This window comes from Heterocephalus glaber, unplaced genomic scaffold (genome assembly GCF_053883595.1).
Source record: "Heterocephalus glaber isolate CG9 unplaced genomic scaffold, H.glaber_assembly_v1.0 deba00001461, whole genome shotgun sequence".
NCBI lineage: Eukaryota > Metazoa > Chordata > Mammalia > Rodentia > Bathyergidae > Heterocephalus > Heterocephalus glaber.
Genome location: NW_028258308.1, coordinates 43,709,229 through 43,727,819, shown reverse-complemented (window position 1 = coordinate 43,727,819; position 18,591 = coordinate 43,709,229). Strand labels below are relative to the sequence as shown.

The 18,591-nt window shown below is 41.1% G+C and overlaps 1 protein-coding gene across 9 annotated transcripts; it reads right to left on the bottom strand.

Moving 5' to 3' along the window:
- Positions 1 to 4,734: 4,734 nt before the first annotated feature.
- Positions 4,735 to 18,533, bottom strand: Gins4 (GINS complex subunit 4). 9 transcript variants are annotated; one of them, XM_004855305.4, is made up of 8 exons: positions 18,418 to 18,533; positions 17,742 to 17,842; positions 11,669 to 11,755; positions 10,757 to 10,870; positions 7,820 to 7,917; positions 7,575 to 7,663; positions 5,232 to 5,322; positions 4,735 to 5,112 (listed from the first exon to the last, which is right to left on the bottom strand). In XM_004855305.4, the coding sequence occupies exons 2-8, from the start codon at positions 17,835 to 17,837 to the stop codon at positions 5,016 to 5,018; spliced, it is 672 nt and encodes a 223-aa protein (XP_004855362.1). In that variant the 5' UTR covers positions 17,838 to 17,842; positions 18,418 to 18,533; the 3' UTR covers positions 4,735 to 5,015. The 9 variants fall into 9 exon arrangements, with proteins under 9 accessions (XP_004855362.1, XP_004855363.1, XP_004855360.1 ...); XM_004855306.4 differs by having other exon boundaries at positions 18,393 to 18,488; XM_004855303.4 differs by having other exon boundaries at positions 17,981 to 18,440.
- Between the last annotated feature and the right edge of the window lie 58 nt (positions 18,534 to 18,591).

Sequence of the window (18,591 nt, the reverse complement as noted above, 5' to 3'; positions counted from 1 at the left end):
AAATTGACAAACCCTTAGCCAACTTTATCAGAAAAAGGAAAGACTCAAATACATGCAATTAGGAATGAAAAGGGTGAAATCACAACAGATCCTGCAGAAATTCAGAAGATCATCAATACTTACTTTGAGAACCAGTATTCTAATAAGATGGAAAACACAGAAAAAAATGGACAGATTCCTGGATATATATGAATTACCAAAGCTGAACCAAGAAGATATAAAAATTTTAAATAAACCAATATCAGTCAATGAAATTGAAGATGTAATGAAAAACATACCAAAAAAGAAAAGCCCAGGACCTGGCAGAATCACTGCTGAATTCTACAAGAAATTTAGAGAAGACCTAATGCCTCTACTTCTCAAACTCTTTAATGAAATTGAAAGGGAAACAATACTCCCAAAGTTACTCTTAGCAACAAGCATTAAACTGATACCAAAATCAGAGAAGGATCTAACCAAAAATAGAATTACAGGCCAATCTCCCTAAAGAATTTAGACCCAAAAATCCTCAATAAGATCCTGGCAAACAATACAGCAAATTATCAAGAAGATTATACACCATGACCAACTAGGATTCATATTAGCTCTGCAGAGATGCAAGGAGTGTAGACTGGTGCAACCACTGTGGAAATCAGTGTGGAGATTCTTTAAAAAACTAAAACTAAAGGTTCCATTCAATCCAGCTATTCCACTTCTTGGTATCTTCTCAAAAGAATTAGGAACATCATACCACAGTGATATATGCACACCCATGTTTAAAGTGGCACAGTCTGTAATAGCTAAATCTTGGAAAGAGCCCAAATGACCATCAACTGATGAATGTGTAAAGAATTTTTAAAAATCAGAATATACATTCTTTTCAGGTGCACATGGGTCATTCTCCAAAATAGACCACATGCTATCTCATAAAGCATGCTTAAGTAAATGCAAAAAAATTGAAGTGATACCCTGCACATTGTCAAAACACAGCACAACGAAATTGGAGATCAATAGCAAAAGAAATTGCAAGAATTTCACAAACACATGGAAATTGAATAACACCCTCCTGAACAACCAATGTGTCACAGAGGAAATTAAAGAAGAAATTTGACAGTTTCTACAATCTAATGATAATGCCTGTACAACATACCAGAATTTATGGGACATAATGAAAGGAGTCATATAAGGGAAATTCATAGCAATGAATGCTCATATTAGGAAAACAGACTGAGCTCAAATAAACAACCTGATGCTGAACCTCAAGCTTCTAGAAAAGATCAGGACAAACTCAGAGTTCATACAAGGGAGGAAATTATAAAGGTCAGAGCAGAAATCAATACAATGGAGACTAAGAGAGCAATACAAAAAAAATCACTGAAGCAAAGAGTTGGTTGTTTGAAAGAATAAACAAAATTGACAAACCCTTAGCCAACCTTATCAAAACAAAAAAAGAAAAGGCCCAAATCCATGCAATTAGGAATGAAAAGGCTGAAATTACAACAGACCCAGCAGAAATCCAGAGGATCGTCAATACCTACTTGGAGAACCTGTACTCCAATAAGATAGAAAACAGAAGAAACAGACAGATTTCTAGATACATATGAATTACCGAAGTTGAACCAAGGAGATATAAAAATTCTAAACAACCCAATGTCAATCAATGAAATTGAAAACGTAATTAAAAACTTACCACCACCAACAAAAAAAAGGTCGGGTCCTGATGGCTTTACTGCTGAATTCTACAAGACATTTAGAGAAGAGTTATTGCCACTACTGTTTAAACTCTTCAGTGAAATTGAAAGGGGAGCAATACTCCTAAATTCATTCCTGGAACCAAGCATCACTTTGATGCCAAAAGCAGAGAAAGACTCAACCAAAAAGTAGAATTATAGGCCACTTTCCCTAATGAAAACAGATGCAGAAATCCTCAATGAAATACTGGCAAATAGAATCCAGAGGATCAAGATCATACAACCTGACCAAGTAGGATTCATCCCAGGCATGCATGGATGGTTCCACATAAATCAGTAAATGTAATACACTGTATTAACAGAGCCAAGGACAAAACCATATGAACACCTCAATAGATTCAGAAAAAGTGTTTGACAAAATCAAACATCCATTCATGATTAAAAACCCTACAGAAAATTTGAATAGATGGTCTTTATCTCAACCTGATAAAAACCATATATGGGCTGGGGATTTAGCTCAGTGGTTTCGCCACCTGCTGCACAAGCGCAAGGACCTGAGTTCGATCCCTGGTACCAAATAAATAAATAAATAAATAAATAAAATAAAATAGAGTTTTAAAAAAAATACCATATATGAAAAACCAATGGCCAACATCATACTAACTGGTCAAAACCTGAAATCTTTCATGCTAAAATCGGGAACAAGACAAGGATGTCCACTATCACCACTCCTGTTCAATATAGTTCTAGTAATATTTCCCACTGCAATTGGACAAGAAAAATTAATAAAATGAATAAAAATAACAAATGAAGTTAAATTGTCACTATTTGCAGATGACATGATACTCCTCTATATAGAAGACTCCAAGAATTCTACCAAAAGTCTTCTAGACTTAATAGCCAAATTCAGTAGAGTAGCTAGAGACAAGGTCAACACTCAAAAATCAATAGCCTTCCTGTAGAAGAACAACAGACTCACTGAGAGAGGAACTGAAGAACTCCTTTCACAATAGCACCCCAAACAATGAAATACCTAGGAAATCAATCTAATGAAGTAAAACGCCTCTACTCTGAAAACTACAACACTCAAAAAAATGGGCTTCTGAAATGAATAAACATTTCTCAAATTAAGAAGTAGAAACAGCAAATAAACATACAAAAAATTTCAACATCTCTGGTTATTCAAGAGATACAAATGAAAACAATGCTGAGATTCCACCTCACTCCAGAAAGAATGGCTATCAAGAAATCAACCAATAACAAATGCTGGCAGGGCTGTGGGGGAAAAGGAACACTTCTCCACTGTTGGTGGGAGTGTAGACTGGTGCAACTACTGTGGATATCAGTATGGAGATACCTCAAAAAACTAGGATTAGAGGTTCCATTTGACTGAGCTATTCCCCTGCTGGGTACCTTCTCAAAAGAATTAAAAGCATCATACCACAGCCATATATGCACACCCATGTTTATAGCAGCCCAGTTTGTAATAACTAAATCTTGAAAACAGTCCAAATGTCCATCAACTGGGGACTGGATAAAGATGTTTTTTTAAAAATAAAATGGAATACTATTCAGCCATAAAGAATGATAGAGACCTTCATAGCTAAATGGATGCACTGCGAGGCCATACTCTTAAGTGAATAGGACATACATGTGTAAATGCCAAATAGTTTCTCTGGTGTGAGAAATTGAGAGTGCAAATGAGGACCAAAATGTATTATAGATAATGTGAAATAAGAAGAAAAGGTTTAAAGGGGAAGGGAAAGTGGGGGGGGGTAGGGGAGAGGAAAGGGTAAAAAAAAATGAGAAAAAAGGAAAAAGCAGAAAGTTTTCTGTAAATAGGGAGGGGTGGAGGGATTGAAGGGGAATGGGGAAAAAAGAAGAACCAATATATATCATGTACAGGTACATATATATTTCCAATGATAAATGTGATCATAATGTATACCTAAAATGTAGCAATAAACTTAATTTTAAAAATGTGTTTAATACAATGGAGTACTACTCTGCCATAAAGGATAAGCTTGAGATATTTCTAGGTAAGTGGATGCAGCTTGAGGCCATATTCTATTTTTTTGGTACTAGGGATTGAACTCAGGACCTTGCACTTGTGAGGCAGGTGCTGGAACCACTGAGCTAACTCCCCTGACCAAAATATTGGGCAGATTCTTTTTTTTTTTTTTTGGTACCGGGGATTGAACTCGGGATCTTGCTCGAGGCAGGTGGTGGAACCACTGAGCTAAACCCCCTGAGGCCATACTCTTAAGTGAAATAAACTGGACACATATTTAAATACTGCATTGTCTCTCTGGTATGAGAAACCAAAAGTAGAAATAAGGACTAAAATGCATAATAGAGAATGGGAAATGGGAAGAAAATGTTCAAATGAGGAAGACCAAGGGGCAGCAGGGAAAGGAGAGACAAGAGAAAAAAGAATAAAAGAAAAAAATGGAAACAAAGCTTTCATAAATAAGGAGGGGAAGAGGGGTTGAACAGAGGGGAGGGGAATAGGAAAAAATATATATATCATCAACAGGTACAAATTCCCTGTGATGTTATTATGTGTATGTAAAATGTACCAATAAAATTAAAGCACACACACACACTCACACACACACACAAAGAACTCAAGAATATGTAACATGTTTGCTTAAAATTTCACTCCAAAAGCTTCCCAAGCCAGGGCATAGTATGAATACAGCTGTCAGGTGAGCACTCTGTTGGGGAAACCAGCAGCTGTGTTGCATAGGGACAGGCTTATGAAAAGGATGATGTAATTATTTGACGAAAATGTTGTCTTGCTTTCTGTGGTGAGGTTTTGACCATGAAAGACTAATGCCATGAAACATGTTAAAAGTCAGTGTCACTTGAACTACATCATTTCCCTTTCCATTTGGTTTTGAAACCCAATTTTCCCTTATTTACAGATGGTACATCTAAGACAATCAGCCTGATTGTCATTGGGTTAGGACTAAATATATCCCACAATCACAGGCAGTGCTGCCTCTGTAACTCTCTTTGCCTCACTTTTCTGAGCTCAAAAAATACCATCAAGGGAAAGGTGCACAGAGTGAGAATCTTTATTTTCCTGATGCACAGCATGAACAGAGCAATGGCCCTCTCTGCTGACACTGGCTGAGTTGGCAGGAAGTGAGGAGGCAGTTTGTTTATGGCAGGTTAGGAATCCTGCCTTGATTCCTTTCCAGTGCCCAACTGATCCACGGCATCGCTGAGCTGTCTGCAGCCCAGAGAACAGCTTCATTATTGTTTTTAGGCTCCAAGTGAGAGGAAGTGCTTCTGATATTTCCTCTGAGTCCACATCTTCACACTTGTTTATTTCTAGTTTCAAATCAGCTGCACTGCTCCAGAAGCAACGAGAGGTGCAATGGTTCTGTACCGGATCAGGTGTTGTGAGCCCTCCTCCAAGTCAATCACGTAGTCCCTGAAAAAGGAGGGAAAAAATTTAGCTGCAGAGCACAGGTGCCTCTCTGCTGGGGGTATTTTCTTTTTCTTTTTTTTTCTGGGGGTTATTTTCTATGGGGAAACACAGATGTCACTCACTTCTGCTCATCTGCTTCAGGTTCCACCAGTATGTTTTCTTGTCGTTCTTTCACTCTCAGAAATACATATGAATCTAGGTCTGGCTTGGGAACTGCCAGAAAAAAAAAATAATGCAATCAGAAAACTTGCAGGAAAAGTTGCCAGGCTGAATGGTATCTAGCACCAACGAGCCTGTGACATAAAAGCAGCTAGGGAGGGTGACATGAGGAAAGATCCAGCTCCTCCAGAAACCACTTAGGCAACAACTGAGGAGTTCTTACAAAGTGCAGGGAATCCTGCCATACAATGGACCCCCGATCTGAGAGGGAAGCATCCCAAGACCCCCAGCGGATGACTGAAACTCTGGATGGTGTAAATTCCCAACTTATGAACATTTGAGTTTCAAACTTTCACAGATACAAATGGACCTCGCCTTACAAACATTCGTAGATGCAAACAAATTGCACAAGTAGCTCATGTGTCTGCCGGACACTGTCACAGTTGTGCTGTGTGCTCACTGTACAGTGTGATAGATACTAGCTGGAGAAGGAAGGGTAGGTGGATGATGGTGGAGCTGAAGGATCATTAGCAAGAGGAGAGGGAGGGCAAGACGGAATTTCGCTCACACTTGATGTTGATTATACAGGCTTTTTGAAAAAAACAAGGCAGTGATGTCTGAGCAGTGGCTCTTTTTTTCTCATCATAGATGACTCTACCTTCCCCTCCCTCCTCCAGTTAGTAATTCTCTTGTCAGTTCACTCCATGCAATCCTCCATATGCCAACTGTTTTACTGTACTGTACCACCATTTTTAGGTAACTGTAAAAATAAAAATAATTTAGTGTTTTTGTGTGAGTGTTTGGTTTTTTATGCTTTACATTGTATATTTGTGTCAAAGGTATATAAGGCTCACTTTGTCAGACTTATGAACAAAACCAACTTAATGAAAGTTCTCCTGGAACGGAACTCATTAGTAAGCTGGGGACTTACTGTGTGTGTGTGTGTGTGTGTGTGTGTGTGTGTGTGTGTATGCCACAGTAAGAGATTAACAGTTAATAGAGCAGTTGTAACGATGCTGTAAAAGTCATGTGAATGCGTCTCTTTGGAAAGGTCTTATGGAGCAGTGCTCACGCTCACCCTTGGGGCGACGTGAGATGACACAGTGCCTCCTGGGGGAGTGACACAGGCACTGGGACACAGCAACAGATACTAGTAAGGAGTACTTCAACACAAGCACTGTGACTTAGGAACAATCAATCTGATGAGAGAGATTTCCACAGGGTGTGGTGATGCACACCTGTAATCCCAGCACTCAGGAGGCTTAGGCAGGAGGATCACTGGGCCAGCCTGGACTACCTGGTGAGTTCAAGGCCAGCCTGAACTACTCGAGTAAGCTTACTTATCTCTTCCTTTCTACCATGTGAGGAACCATCGAAGGTATCAGACACCAAATTTACTGGTGCCTCAAACTTGGACCTCCCAGCCTTCAGAACTGTGAGCAGTTCAAATGGACTAAGTAACTGTGTGAGCCCTTGGGGCTTCAAGCGTGGCCCAGGTGAGGGCAGAGATGATTCTCCAAGCCAAGTAGGACCTGTAGCCTCTGCACTGAGCTGACTTGTGAACAAGGCAGGCCCCATCTCCTGGAAAACTGTCTGAGCTGGTCTGGCAATTGTGCCTGACAAGGTGTCACTCAGATGTAGCAGGCTATGCAAGACTGAGGAATGCAGACCTCCCTAAGCCACGTGCCCTGCAGCTTCATCCAAGGTCAGAGGTTCCTAACTTCCTTGCCTTAACTTCAGGGGCCAGTGAAAGGAGGGCTGAGGCAGCGGCTTAGATGAGCTATCCTTCCCCTAGTTGGTTTCTTTTCTCCATATTCAATCCTGCGCTATCTTTCCTAACTAGAGAAACTTCTCACAGGAGACGAGGAGTCCTTACTAGATGCAACAGGGACCTGTGAAGGTTTCCTAGCCCCCTGTGTCCTGGAATCTGCAAGGTGTACAACCAGCCCCTGCAAGCAGAGGGAATGGGCAGAGTCCCCAGCACTCAAGAGAGCCCAGCATTCACAGTTGCTCAGCAGACAGTGCTGAGGGGCTAGATGCTGCATACCCAATGTGTCTGCATCTGCAGTGGCAGCCTCAGGAGTCCATCCTCTCTGGGAGAACACAACAGCCACGCTGCAATGGCTACCTCTGCTGTCAATTCTTTCTTTTGTTCACCAGAGCCCTTCCTCTCCTCTCTTCGCTGCTAATTTGCATACTTAGTTTTCCATATTTGAGAAAAAAGAATGAAGATGAAGATCCGACTCTCAGGCACCCGACGATATTTGTGATCTCCTGAGCTTGGCCTAAAAAGAAGGTCTGCTTACCTGCCCTCAGGAGGTCCACCTTCTGTAAGTTTGGAGGCATGTGCTTTAAGGCGACATTCTTCAGATAGGTCTCTGTGTGAGCCATGTACCTGAAACACAGAAGTGCAAACTGCTGTGGCATACAGGGCTGGCAGATGGACAACTGCGGATGAGGCTCTGGAGCTGGCGTGGGGGCGTGGATATCACCGTGGAACTGCATGCCCACAGCCAAGGACCGAGGCCGTGTCAACATCTTGCTTACTCACTCCTTGGCGAAGGCAAACTCCTCTGAAGAGAGGCTTGAAGGCTCCCCCTCAGGGCGTGTTTTCTCTTTCTCAAGGACATGAGGGAAAAACTTCTCTATCTGTAAGAATAAATAAAAATCATGAAAACATTTATCAGCTGTCAGGATTCAAGTGTCAAACATACTCATCATTTCCCTATTTTGTTTTTTTTTTCAGACAGGGTTTCACTATATAGTGGGGCTGGCCTGAAATTCCATATGCGGCTGGTCTCCAACTTGCAACCCAACCATCTCAGCCTCCTGAGTGCTGGGAGTACAGGCATGTGCTGCCACACTTAGCTTTCAAACATGCTCACTTTCTGAAAGAGATCAAGCAAGGGGCTAGGGTTGTAGCTCCGAAGCACAGTGCAAGTGTAACATGTGCCAGACCCTAGGTTCAATCCCTAACACCCTGTGCCCTCTCCCCGAGTAGAAACTAAAACTTGACAAAATGGCATGTTTTCATGGCTAAGACCCTTTCTAATTATAAGACCTATGCTCTGGACTTCAAGAAGGTAGATTTCTGAGAATTCATAAAAGGTAAAAGGTGTACAAAGGAAGATGGTTCCAAATGGGAGGCTTTCATCAAAGAAATAAAAGATACTAAAGAAAAGGGTTATCATTGAACATTTTATGTAATCATACAGGATGTACTCTATGCGCTGAAATAGGCTGGAAAGATGGAAACAGAGTATACAAGTATACCCAGTAATTATTTAATTTAATTAATAATTAATTTAATTATTAATTAGTAGTAATTTAATTATAATAAAACCAGAAATGAGATGAAGCTTAGAAAAAATGTTTAAGCACTAAAAACAACCAACCAAAAGCCCCCGAACAAGAACATGAACCCCCCAAAACACCTTAGCCAGACAAAACAGAAGTTAAGGGCTACAAAAAGGAACCAGGAAGGGATCAGCTTGTTGTGCAGAGTCATTGAAGTTACTTCCCTTCTCTGGCTGTGGGGAAATGACAATGACACGGAGGAACAGCAGCACTCACCTGTTTTGGCTTGCAGCAATTATGTCCTGGGAGAAATTAACATTTATAAGGAGTTGTTTTTTTCCTGTCATATGTAAATTGCTACTATATCCTTAGTGTACAACTAAGGATAAGGAAAAATATATGTAGTTTCATGATCTTGGAAGAATTACTAAGATCAGAAGAGGGTTGAAAAGTTGGACATAGGTAAATCTCCTGGTTTTCCAAATTGGAAAGAAGGCAGTGCATCTTCTAATATAGACCAGTGGCCTTCATGTTGATAAGTGGTACATATTAGAACAGGTAGTTTTAAAAGATGGCTTGTGAAGCCAAATAAAAGGATACAGTAGTTAATATGAAGAGGATTTACCTGACCAGTGGGGGAGAGGGGGTAAAGAAAAGGTAAATGGCCTGGTAGTTGGGCTAAGGAGGAATTCTGTGTGCTTGCCTAAGTACATACACACACACACAAACACACACACCTGCATTTTGTTCTTTTACAGTTTTCTTGTATCTTTTAAAAAAAATCTCATAATGTCTTTGTGACATTGCTGTGGACGAACTAAACCTGGGGCTAGGCAATAGTAGCAATTAGAAAGTTCATAAATGGTTGAAGAAGAATACAGTGGCTAGGGATCAGTCTGCAGGAAAGCTGCTGATGAAATATTCTTATTGTTGGCTCAGCCCTATTTTTTTAGGCTACTGAGGATGGAACCCAGGGCCTTTCACACACTAAGTAAGTGCTTTTCCACTGAGTGACACCCTAGCTTTGGCTCAGTCCTATTAATGAATCAGATATGATTTTTATGACATACACATAAAAACTGCTGCTTATAAAAAAAAAAGACACAAAAATTGCTGATGAAATAAAGTGTTAAGAGATGGCTATTATGCGACAAGATCCAGGGTTCAGAGATCAGGAAAACGCCCCTTTTTAATAAGATAAAGTTTAAGAAGTGTAGGGCCGGGGATTTAGCTCAGTGGTGCTGCTGCCTGCTTTGAAAGCGCAAGCCCGAGTTCAATCCCCAGTACCAAAAAAAAAAAGAAGTGTAAATATCAAAGCTCTACACTTGGGGGTCAAAATCTAAGCCACACAAAGCCAGGATGGTGACTGGATAGGGCAATTATAACTTGTACACTGCAGGAGGGGCTAAAGGTGAGTGCAAAATGACCAATGAATGAGTAATGAATCCACCAAATATACTAATGTGACATGGAAAGGCATCACATCAGCTTTAACTTCCAAGCAATAAAAGTGATCATCTTGTTTCACCTAAGTGGCCAAACCATACCTGGGAGTCTGCACTGTGTTCCAGGTGGTGTAATCTAAGATGTGATAAACGAGAGCCTTTTTGGACAAGAGATCAGGAGAGTAAATGGATTCAAAGAGTTGGAATGTTTCAGTGAGAGAAGACTTGGATAAGAGGTGTGGGCTATGTATTTGATTTGTAATATCCACAGAGACAAAATGGAAACCAGAAACTTTAACAAAGTAAGAATTTTCCATGGTTAAAACAGATATCATACAAAATAAGAATGTATCACAATTACATTTTTATGAGTTAGAGGGCCACAGAGCTATAGTAGTACGTGAAGTTAACATGCTCCATTTTGACAGATGAGAAACAATTGTTAACACCTCTTCCTAGTCAATATTCCCTATTTAACCAATGTAAATGACTCCATCCTCAGCATCATTGTAAGAGAAAATCAGACCATAAATTGGAAGGTACCCCAGGGTAGTACAACCTATGCTTCAACTGGGCTTGTAGGAACAATCTCTTGGCTGCCTGATTCTGGCTATAACAACGCTGGGTAATTAGCAGCATTTTCAGGTCCTGAACCCTTCCAGGCCCTGCCCACCTTCTCCCTAGGACATCTGGTCTACATTAGAAGCATCACTGCCCTAATGCCCACAGGTATCTTTATGTCAAACCTTCATGAGTCGACACCGCAAGTAGCTGCTGAGGACATAGCGGATCCTCTCCATCTCCATTCGATGGATACTGACCTTCAGATCCTCTTTTTTAGCTCTTTTGAGATTTTCTTCCTATTAAAAGAGAAATTAAAGCTTATTTAAAAAAAGTGGTGGTAAAAGACCAGTGACCATCAGCACTGGCAAAGTTGAGGATCCAAAGACCATTTCAGTTGAAGGAAAATAAAAAAACTAATCATACAAGAGTATTCATTTTCTTTTAATTTTGTAATTATACAAATATGACTATGATCTCACAGGATAAAGTTCAAGCAATACTCATTTACTTTTAGAAAATGACCATTTGAATAGAATCTAAATGCGGTCAGTCAGCTTGAAGGGCCCAGAAGGGCTTCAATCCAATTGTACAGGAGATAGTGTAGCACAGAGAAGAAATGTCTAAGGGGCCTAAAAGGCAATATTAAAGAACCAGTTGAGAAACTAGAATACCAATACTTTAAGAGACTCTGAAGTTGATAATGACATAGGGCTAGATCAGCTAAGCTAAGGACCACAGATTTTAATGTCTGCAGGCCAGGTAGTGAAGGGGTATGATGTAGTGTGTGTGTGTGTTGAGGGAGAGTCAGGGATTCTGGGGAACAGAGAACACTACAAAGGGGTGGCCCTTGGCCTGCTCTGGTCAACTGTTCCCATGTGGAAATGTGGGTCAGTGATGCCAGGTCTTTAGACTTTTCACTGAGGGTGACATTGAGGTATTTACAGGAACTCTAATGCTCTGTAAATGTAGACAACATATAATATTTAAAAGTACTGGGTGAAGCTGAACAAAAACAGATTTGCTATCAGACAAACTCTCTCTATGCTGACCAAATGCTTCAACTTTCTCTTCTTTAGTGACCAAGCAACTCTTACCATATGATCCAGCTGTTCCATGACACATTCTACAATTTCAGGCTTGCTTTCTAACAGCTCAGGGGCAAACTTTTCATTCATCCAGGCCTAAAAAACACCACCAAGGAAAACAGGCATCACTTGATGGTGGATCACAACAATCCAGGAAGTCAGTTAAACCCATAAAAATCATAGATATTGTGGCAAAGAAAACTGATCACCAGCTGGAAATACTGAGAATGCTGTGAAGACAAACTATGCTTCTTTGATGGCTCTTCCACACCTTTTAGTGAGGAGGATGTGTTCACAATCATTTATTCAACTGTTATTTAAAAACAAAACATCGTTGTCAGTGTAATTTAGAGAGTAACGCCCCCTCGTGTTTGGAGAGTTACTTGTCACCCAGTAACATTAACATCCAGCTACTTCCTCACCAGCTGCTTCCCTCCAGGGGGCGCCCCTCACTGCTTCCATCCTGAAACTAACATAACACTGAATCTACGCATCTCTTCATTCCTAAAGCCCATTTACCCCTCATCTTTTCTACTCATCTTTATACCATTTGGGAAGAACTGGCTACAGGCATCCTTATCTTATAGATGGAGAAAAACCAGGTTAATTTTCTAAAGGCTTCCAATTATACAGGATCACAATAGAAACAGATTTATCTTTTTAAGGTGTGGGACCTTGAGGTTAGATGTGTAATTTATGACTCTGGCCCACCAGTTCCATATCTCTTGCACATTACCAAGATTTAGAAAACTGAAATACTCATAAGTGACTAAAGAGAGATATACTTATCTTTCAATTACAGGAAACTGAGTTTTAGCGTAGCTGGGAATTTATATCAGGCTCATCTTATTTTTTTCTGATGTCCTTGAATCTCTGCTTCCCTAATTATTGTCATCATGACACATCTTTAAATAATGAGTATTCCTATAATCACAAAGTTGATTTTCAAATGCTTGAGCTTCTGTAATAGTATTGCTATTTCTTGGTGCTAGGGACTGAACCTAGAGTCTTGCGTGGGAAAGCAAGTCTTCTACTACTGAGCTGCACACCACCTTGAAGCTATACAGGCAGCCTTTATAATGAGAATACAGTAGATCAAATTTTCTGGAAGCCACTGATACAAATATTTGTGTGTATACAACTTCATTAAAGAATATTGTTATTATTTAAAAGTCCCTGTGTGTCCCTCCTTTCTCAGCAGTCTGAGTTTAGGGTTTAGTTTTCTTATAGTTTTATGCATTTGTTTGTATCTCTACACAATGGTTCCCAACCTTTTCATGACAGGACATTCGAAGATAATGAAAATGCTTCTGTGTCACAGTGGGACAAAATGATGTAGATTTCAGGAGACCTTTCATTTATACTATGAAATGATGGTCATACAACATTAGGAAAAGTTTTCTATTTGTATAAAATTTCAAAATTTGTAGTAAGTGGGCCGGGGATTTAGCTCAGTGGTTCCGCTGCCTGCCTCGCAAGCACAAGGTCCCAAGTTCAATCCCCAGTACCAAAAAAAAAAATTTGTAGTAAGAAACTTGTATTTAAATTTATGATCATTAAAAAAAAAAATCAGATTTTGGGCTGGGGATTTAGCTGAGTGGCACCACACCTGCCTTGCAAGCACAAGGTCCTGAGTTCGATCCCCAGTACCACACACACACACACACACACACACACACAAAATCAGATTCTATGCTTGAAGTGGCTACATTTGGTTCCTAATAATTTGGTGGTGGTGGTAGGGGATTGAACCCAGGGTCTCATACATGCCAGGCAAACACTCTACCACTGAGCTACATTCCCAGCCATGACCAGAATTTTTAATGACAGCCTATCATTGTTATGAACTGAACTGTGTCTCCCTCCAAAACTCCCTATGTTGGCTGGGTGTGTATACTTCAGTGATGGAGTGGTTGCCTAGCATGCAGGAAGTCCTGGGTTCTATTCCAAAACTGCAAAAACAAAACAAAATAAAACAGTAAGAAAACTCTGTATATAAAAGTTTGGACTCCTAGTACCTTAGAATGTGACGATATTTGGAAGATAGAGTGTCTTAGTTACTTTTCTCTCGTTGCTGAGATGAAATACCTGATACCCAAAGTAAAAGGTGGAAAGGTTTATTTAGCTCACAGTTTGTAGAGTTACAAACAGTTTCAGTTACAGAGATTTCGGCTGGCTCCAAGGTAGGTTGGCACGTGGCAGAGTTCATGGTGGCAGAAGACAGAAAAACCAAACAACCAAGGGACCTTAACAGTGTTTTTCTGCCCCTTTTATCCCATCCAGACTACCAGGATTAGGGCAGTGTCCAACCAATCCCTCACATGTAGGGGTTTAGTAATCACATGCCCTTAATCCTAGCACCACACAATCTAGATTCACCCACCTCTGAAAAAGAAAGTCTCACCTCATCTGCATGAGGCTTTGGGGGGACATCAAAACAGAAGCCATAACATACAGTCTTTTCAGAGGTATCTGAGTTAAAATGAGGAAATTAGCATGGGTCATAATACAATGACTTGTGTCCTTGGAAGAGGAAAAAAGAGGAAATTTTGTCACAGGCACACACAAGAGGGAAAACCATGTGAAGACACAGGGAGAAGACAGCCACCTGTAAGTCTAGGAAACAGATCTCAGAAGAAACCAAGGCTGGTGCCTTGACCTTAATCTCTAGAGTTGAGCAAATAAACTTCTATTGGTTAAACCATCCAACCTGTGGTACTTTGCTACATGGCCATAGCAAACTAACAAAATCATTAAGAGAGACTTTGCACTGCATGTAACACCTTTTAAACATCTCCCACAGGCTTTCAACAGTGTGCTGTCCACATGCTGCCTGTCAGGCTGCTCCTCACACTGTGCCAGACGGCACAGGAGCCTGTGTCTGGCCGTGGGAGCTATGCAGTGGCAGATCACCTCTGCAGCTACTCTCAGACCATTGAAAGAGCATGGGGCAGAAGACACATTTGGATCTCATGGTCATGTACTGCCGATTTGTGTTGTACTGTCAGACCCCTCCATCCTCAGGCCACCTGAAAACCAAGAAGAGCAAGCAGCCTGGGGTTCTGGCTGTCCCACAGGGCAGAGGGTCAACACTGTGAGGCATGGGCCAGGTGTGGTGGCGCGTGAGTAATCCCAGTACATGCCTGAGGCCAACCTGGACTACATACTGAGTTCAAAGCCAAACTAAACTGCACAGCAAGACCCTGTTTCAAAATTGAGGCACTGGTAGCACAGCAGTATATCCTGTCACCCAAGGATGAAAGCTCTGAATAACAGTCTTGCAAGCATGTGAACATTATAGGAATGGTTTCTTCTGCAACTTGTATTTTATACTCCCTACTTTTCTTTTCTGCTATGCTGAGAAATGAACCCATGAGAGAGTTCTGGAAAGGAGAAGTTACAGGAAGAGAGCAAGAGTAAGCAGCAGTTGTAGTGAATTAAGAGCACACATGGACAGGGGTGTGGCTCAGTGGTAGAATATGTGCTCAGCATGTGCAAAGCCCTGGATTCAAACCCCAGCACGTTTTAGGATCAAAAGGACCTGAGTTCATCCTGTCTCTGCTCCCACTGTGTAACCCTGAGCAAAGCACTTTACATCTCTAAGCTTTACTTTTCACATCTGTAAAACAGAGGTAACAGTACCTGCCCCACAGGATAAGGAATATTAGTACTAATAGCTACCTTCAGTGAGTGCTTATCATGTGTCAGACAACTTGTAAGCACTTTACACATATTTATCCCAGTTATTCCTCACAGCAGCTCTGTGAAATTGTCATTATTATTATCTCTTTGTTGACAAGCTATGTAAATTGCTTAAAGTCAAAAAACAGACAAATGGCTTGGAGTAGATTTAAATCTATATATTCTAAACTCAACTACCAAAGCTTCAGGAGATCACAGTAAAGAACAGTAACACAGTTACTGGCATACAGAAAATACTCAATAATTCACTGCCATTATGACTAAAAGGAGAAATATCTCAGAAATTACTGTGTGGCACAAAAACAGACATGATGATCAATGAAATAACTGAAAGCAGAAACAACCCGTCTTCAACAAAGGGGCCAAAAACATACACTGGAGAAGATAACCTCTTTAACAAATGGTGCTGAGAAACTGGTCATTCATCCAGAACATATGCAGAAGAATGGATCTGGACCTATATCTCTCATTCTGTACTAAAATAAAGTCAAAATGGATCAACTATCTAGATATTAAAGTAGAAATACTTTAAGGGCTGTGGGGGTAGCTCAGAGTTGTCACGCCTGCCTGGCAAGAGCAAGGTCCTGAATTCAATCCCTGGTACAAAATAAATAAATAAATAAATAAATAAAAGAAAGAAAGAAGGAAAGAAAGAAAGAAAGGGAAAAAAACACTTTAACTTCTGGAAAGTAGGTAAAACTCTTGACACAGGCATAGGTAAGAATTTTTTTTTTTTTTTTTTTTGAGACACAGTCTCACTCTGGAATTCAGGCTGGCCTTGAACTTGTGGCAATCCTCTTATGTCAGTCTCTGAAATGAATGCTGGGATCATGGGCATGTGCTACCACACCTGGCAAAGACTTTCTGACCAGAACCTCAATGGAACAAGAAGTAACACGAAGAATCAACAAATGGGATTATATCAAATTAAAAAGTTTCTGCACAGCAAAGGAAACACCAACAGAGTGATGAGAAACCTATAGAATGGGAAAAATTTTTGCCAGAGAGAATTAGTATCTATAATAGTTCTTTATATCTATAAAAATATCTATAAAAATTATACCCCTCCAAATAAAAGACCCAATCAAAAAATGGGCAATTGAAATGAACAGACACTTTTCAAAAGAGGAAATACAAATGACCAATAAGTACATGAAAAAATGTTCAGCATCTTTGGCCATTAGAAAAATGCGAGTCAAAATACTGAGATTTCCATCTTACTCCAGAAAGAATGGCTATCATCAAAAACTTAAAAACAAAAAATGCTGGTGAGATTATGGGGGAAAAGGAACCTTTCTACATTGCTGGTGGGAATATAAACTAATACAACCAGTAGGGAAATCAGTATGGAGATTTCTCAAAAAATGAATAAACAGAAATTCCATTGACCCAGATATATCTCTTCTAGGTATCTTTCCCAAAGAGTTAAAGTCATCATATTACAGTGATAAACGCATACCCATGCTTATAGCAGCATGATTCACAATAGCTAAATCTTAGAAGCAGCCTATGTGTCCACCAATGGACATGGATAAAGACAATGTCTTTATCTATGTCTATGGACATAGATATACACAATGGAGTATCACTTGATCTTAAAGGATAAATTTGAGCCATTTATAGGAAAATGGATGCATCTTGACACAATGATAAGTGAAATAAATCAAACAGAAGGTTAAATATCACATGGTTTCTCTTATATAAGAAACCCAAAATATAATTTAAAGAGCAAAATAAAAGATAACAGGGAACAGACAGACAGACTATGTGGAGATGGGAAGGGGATATGGAAATGGGGGGGACAGGAGGAAGAGGAAGGGGAAATAAAAAGGGTCAATGTGCGATATGGCTATATAGCAATTCCCTATGATGAATGTATTTATTATGTACCACAAACATATACTAACAAAAAAGGCAGAAAAAGTGTTTGTTTTGATAAACAGTGGAAATATACAGAAAATCAAAAAGGAAGAATATGACCGATTTTTCCTTAAAGAAAGTATTTCAGCATTTTCTTGCTAACTCAGGCATTCCCCAAGGGGAAATAGCAGTTAATTCAAGGGACTAAGGCACAGAACTCACAATCTCCATTATACCTTTATAGTCCCTGAAATTACGAGGTAGAGCCTTGCTCCATGAAACATTCTACTTAAAAGTGTCCAAAGCTGTCACTTCCTGATTCAACATCTGCCGGTGTGGGTGAGGTTTCTAAAAGAATGTCTTCCCCACTTCCTGCTTTTATGTAGACATTAAGATGCAATCTCTCTTCTCTCGAAATAAGCCTTGAATTCCATTTCCCTAATTTTTTGAGCTGCAACACTTGCACAGATGCAGTAAATGACAAGCAAGGAGCAGATCAGATTCTATGTGGTCCGCTCACCTGCTCCAGCCTCTCAATGAGCTCTGCGGGTGTCAGGACCACCTCCTCACTCCCAGCATCGGAGTCCGGTCCAGCGAGGTCCAGCTCCTCCGTCATCGTAACTGAAACCAGGAATCAAATGAAAACAAAAGAACCAATACCCTGCTGGGTGTCTGCTATTAATCTGCAAGAACAGGCTGCTAGGTATTTGGTAAAGTTTACTGGGCCGTAGGGGCCAGGGCAGAGGCCAGGGAACTCACAGGCTGACTACTCTTGTGTTCTACCTCTTGCTTCAGGCTGAGGTCAGATTTCAATTTCTCAGAAGCCTCCCTCTGGCGGTGTGCACAGCGTCCATCCTAACTGGGCGCCCACCGCACGGGACAATGCTTACTCTCTGGTCTTCGTTCACCTCAGCGGCTAATTCCTCTCCGTTACAGTGTGGACCACGCCTGTGTTCAGGGCCCGGCACTGCTGGGTTGCGGGGTCACAATGCCCTGTTCCGCCAGGCCTCCCTCACGCAGGAACTTGGGATGCGGGAGAACTAAGCAGGGGCCGGCCTCCTGGAGCCACGAGGCGTGACGGTGGCGAGGGAGGTCCAGGCCGCGCGCGACCCTGTCACCCGCCCCACACCCGCTCCCGAGAGGCGGGGAGCGCGCCGAAGGACAGACGGACCGACAGCAGCGCTCCCGGAACGAACCTCGCGAGGACCTCCTGGGACCCACCAGACCGTCCCGCGCTCCACTCGGAAACTTTCCGCCAGGCACAACGTCACCGCGCACGGTCGGCGCTCACCAATCACGCTCCGGGGAAAAGAGACCGGCGCCTACTTGGCCACGCCTACCAGAAGGCTGGGGCTTGGGGTGCAGTTCTG

Excerpts from the sequence above, each read along its gene's own strand:
- Gins4 (XM_004855305.4), bottom strand. The coding sequence starts at position 17,837 with ATGACGGAGGAGCTGGACCTCGCTGGACCGGACTCCGATGCTGGGAGT. Across the intron at positions 11,756-17,741 it reads TCATTGAGAGGCTGGAGCAG|GCCTGGATGAATGAAAAGTT; the intron begins GTGAGCGGACCA and ends GGTGTTTTTTAG. Across the intron at positions 10,871-11,668 it reads TGGAACAGCTGGATCATATG|GAAGAAAATCTCAAAAGAGC; the intron begins GTAAGAGTTGCT and ends CTCTTTTAATAG.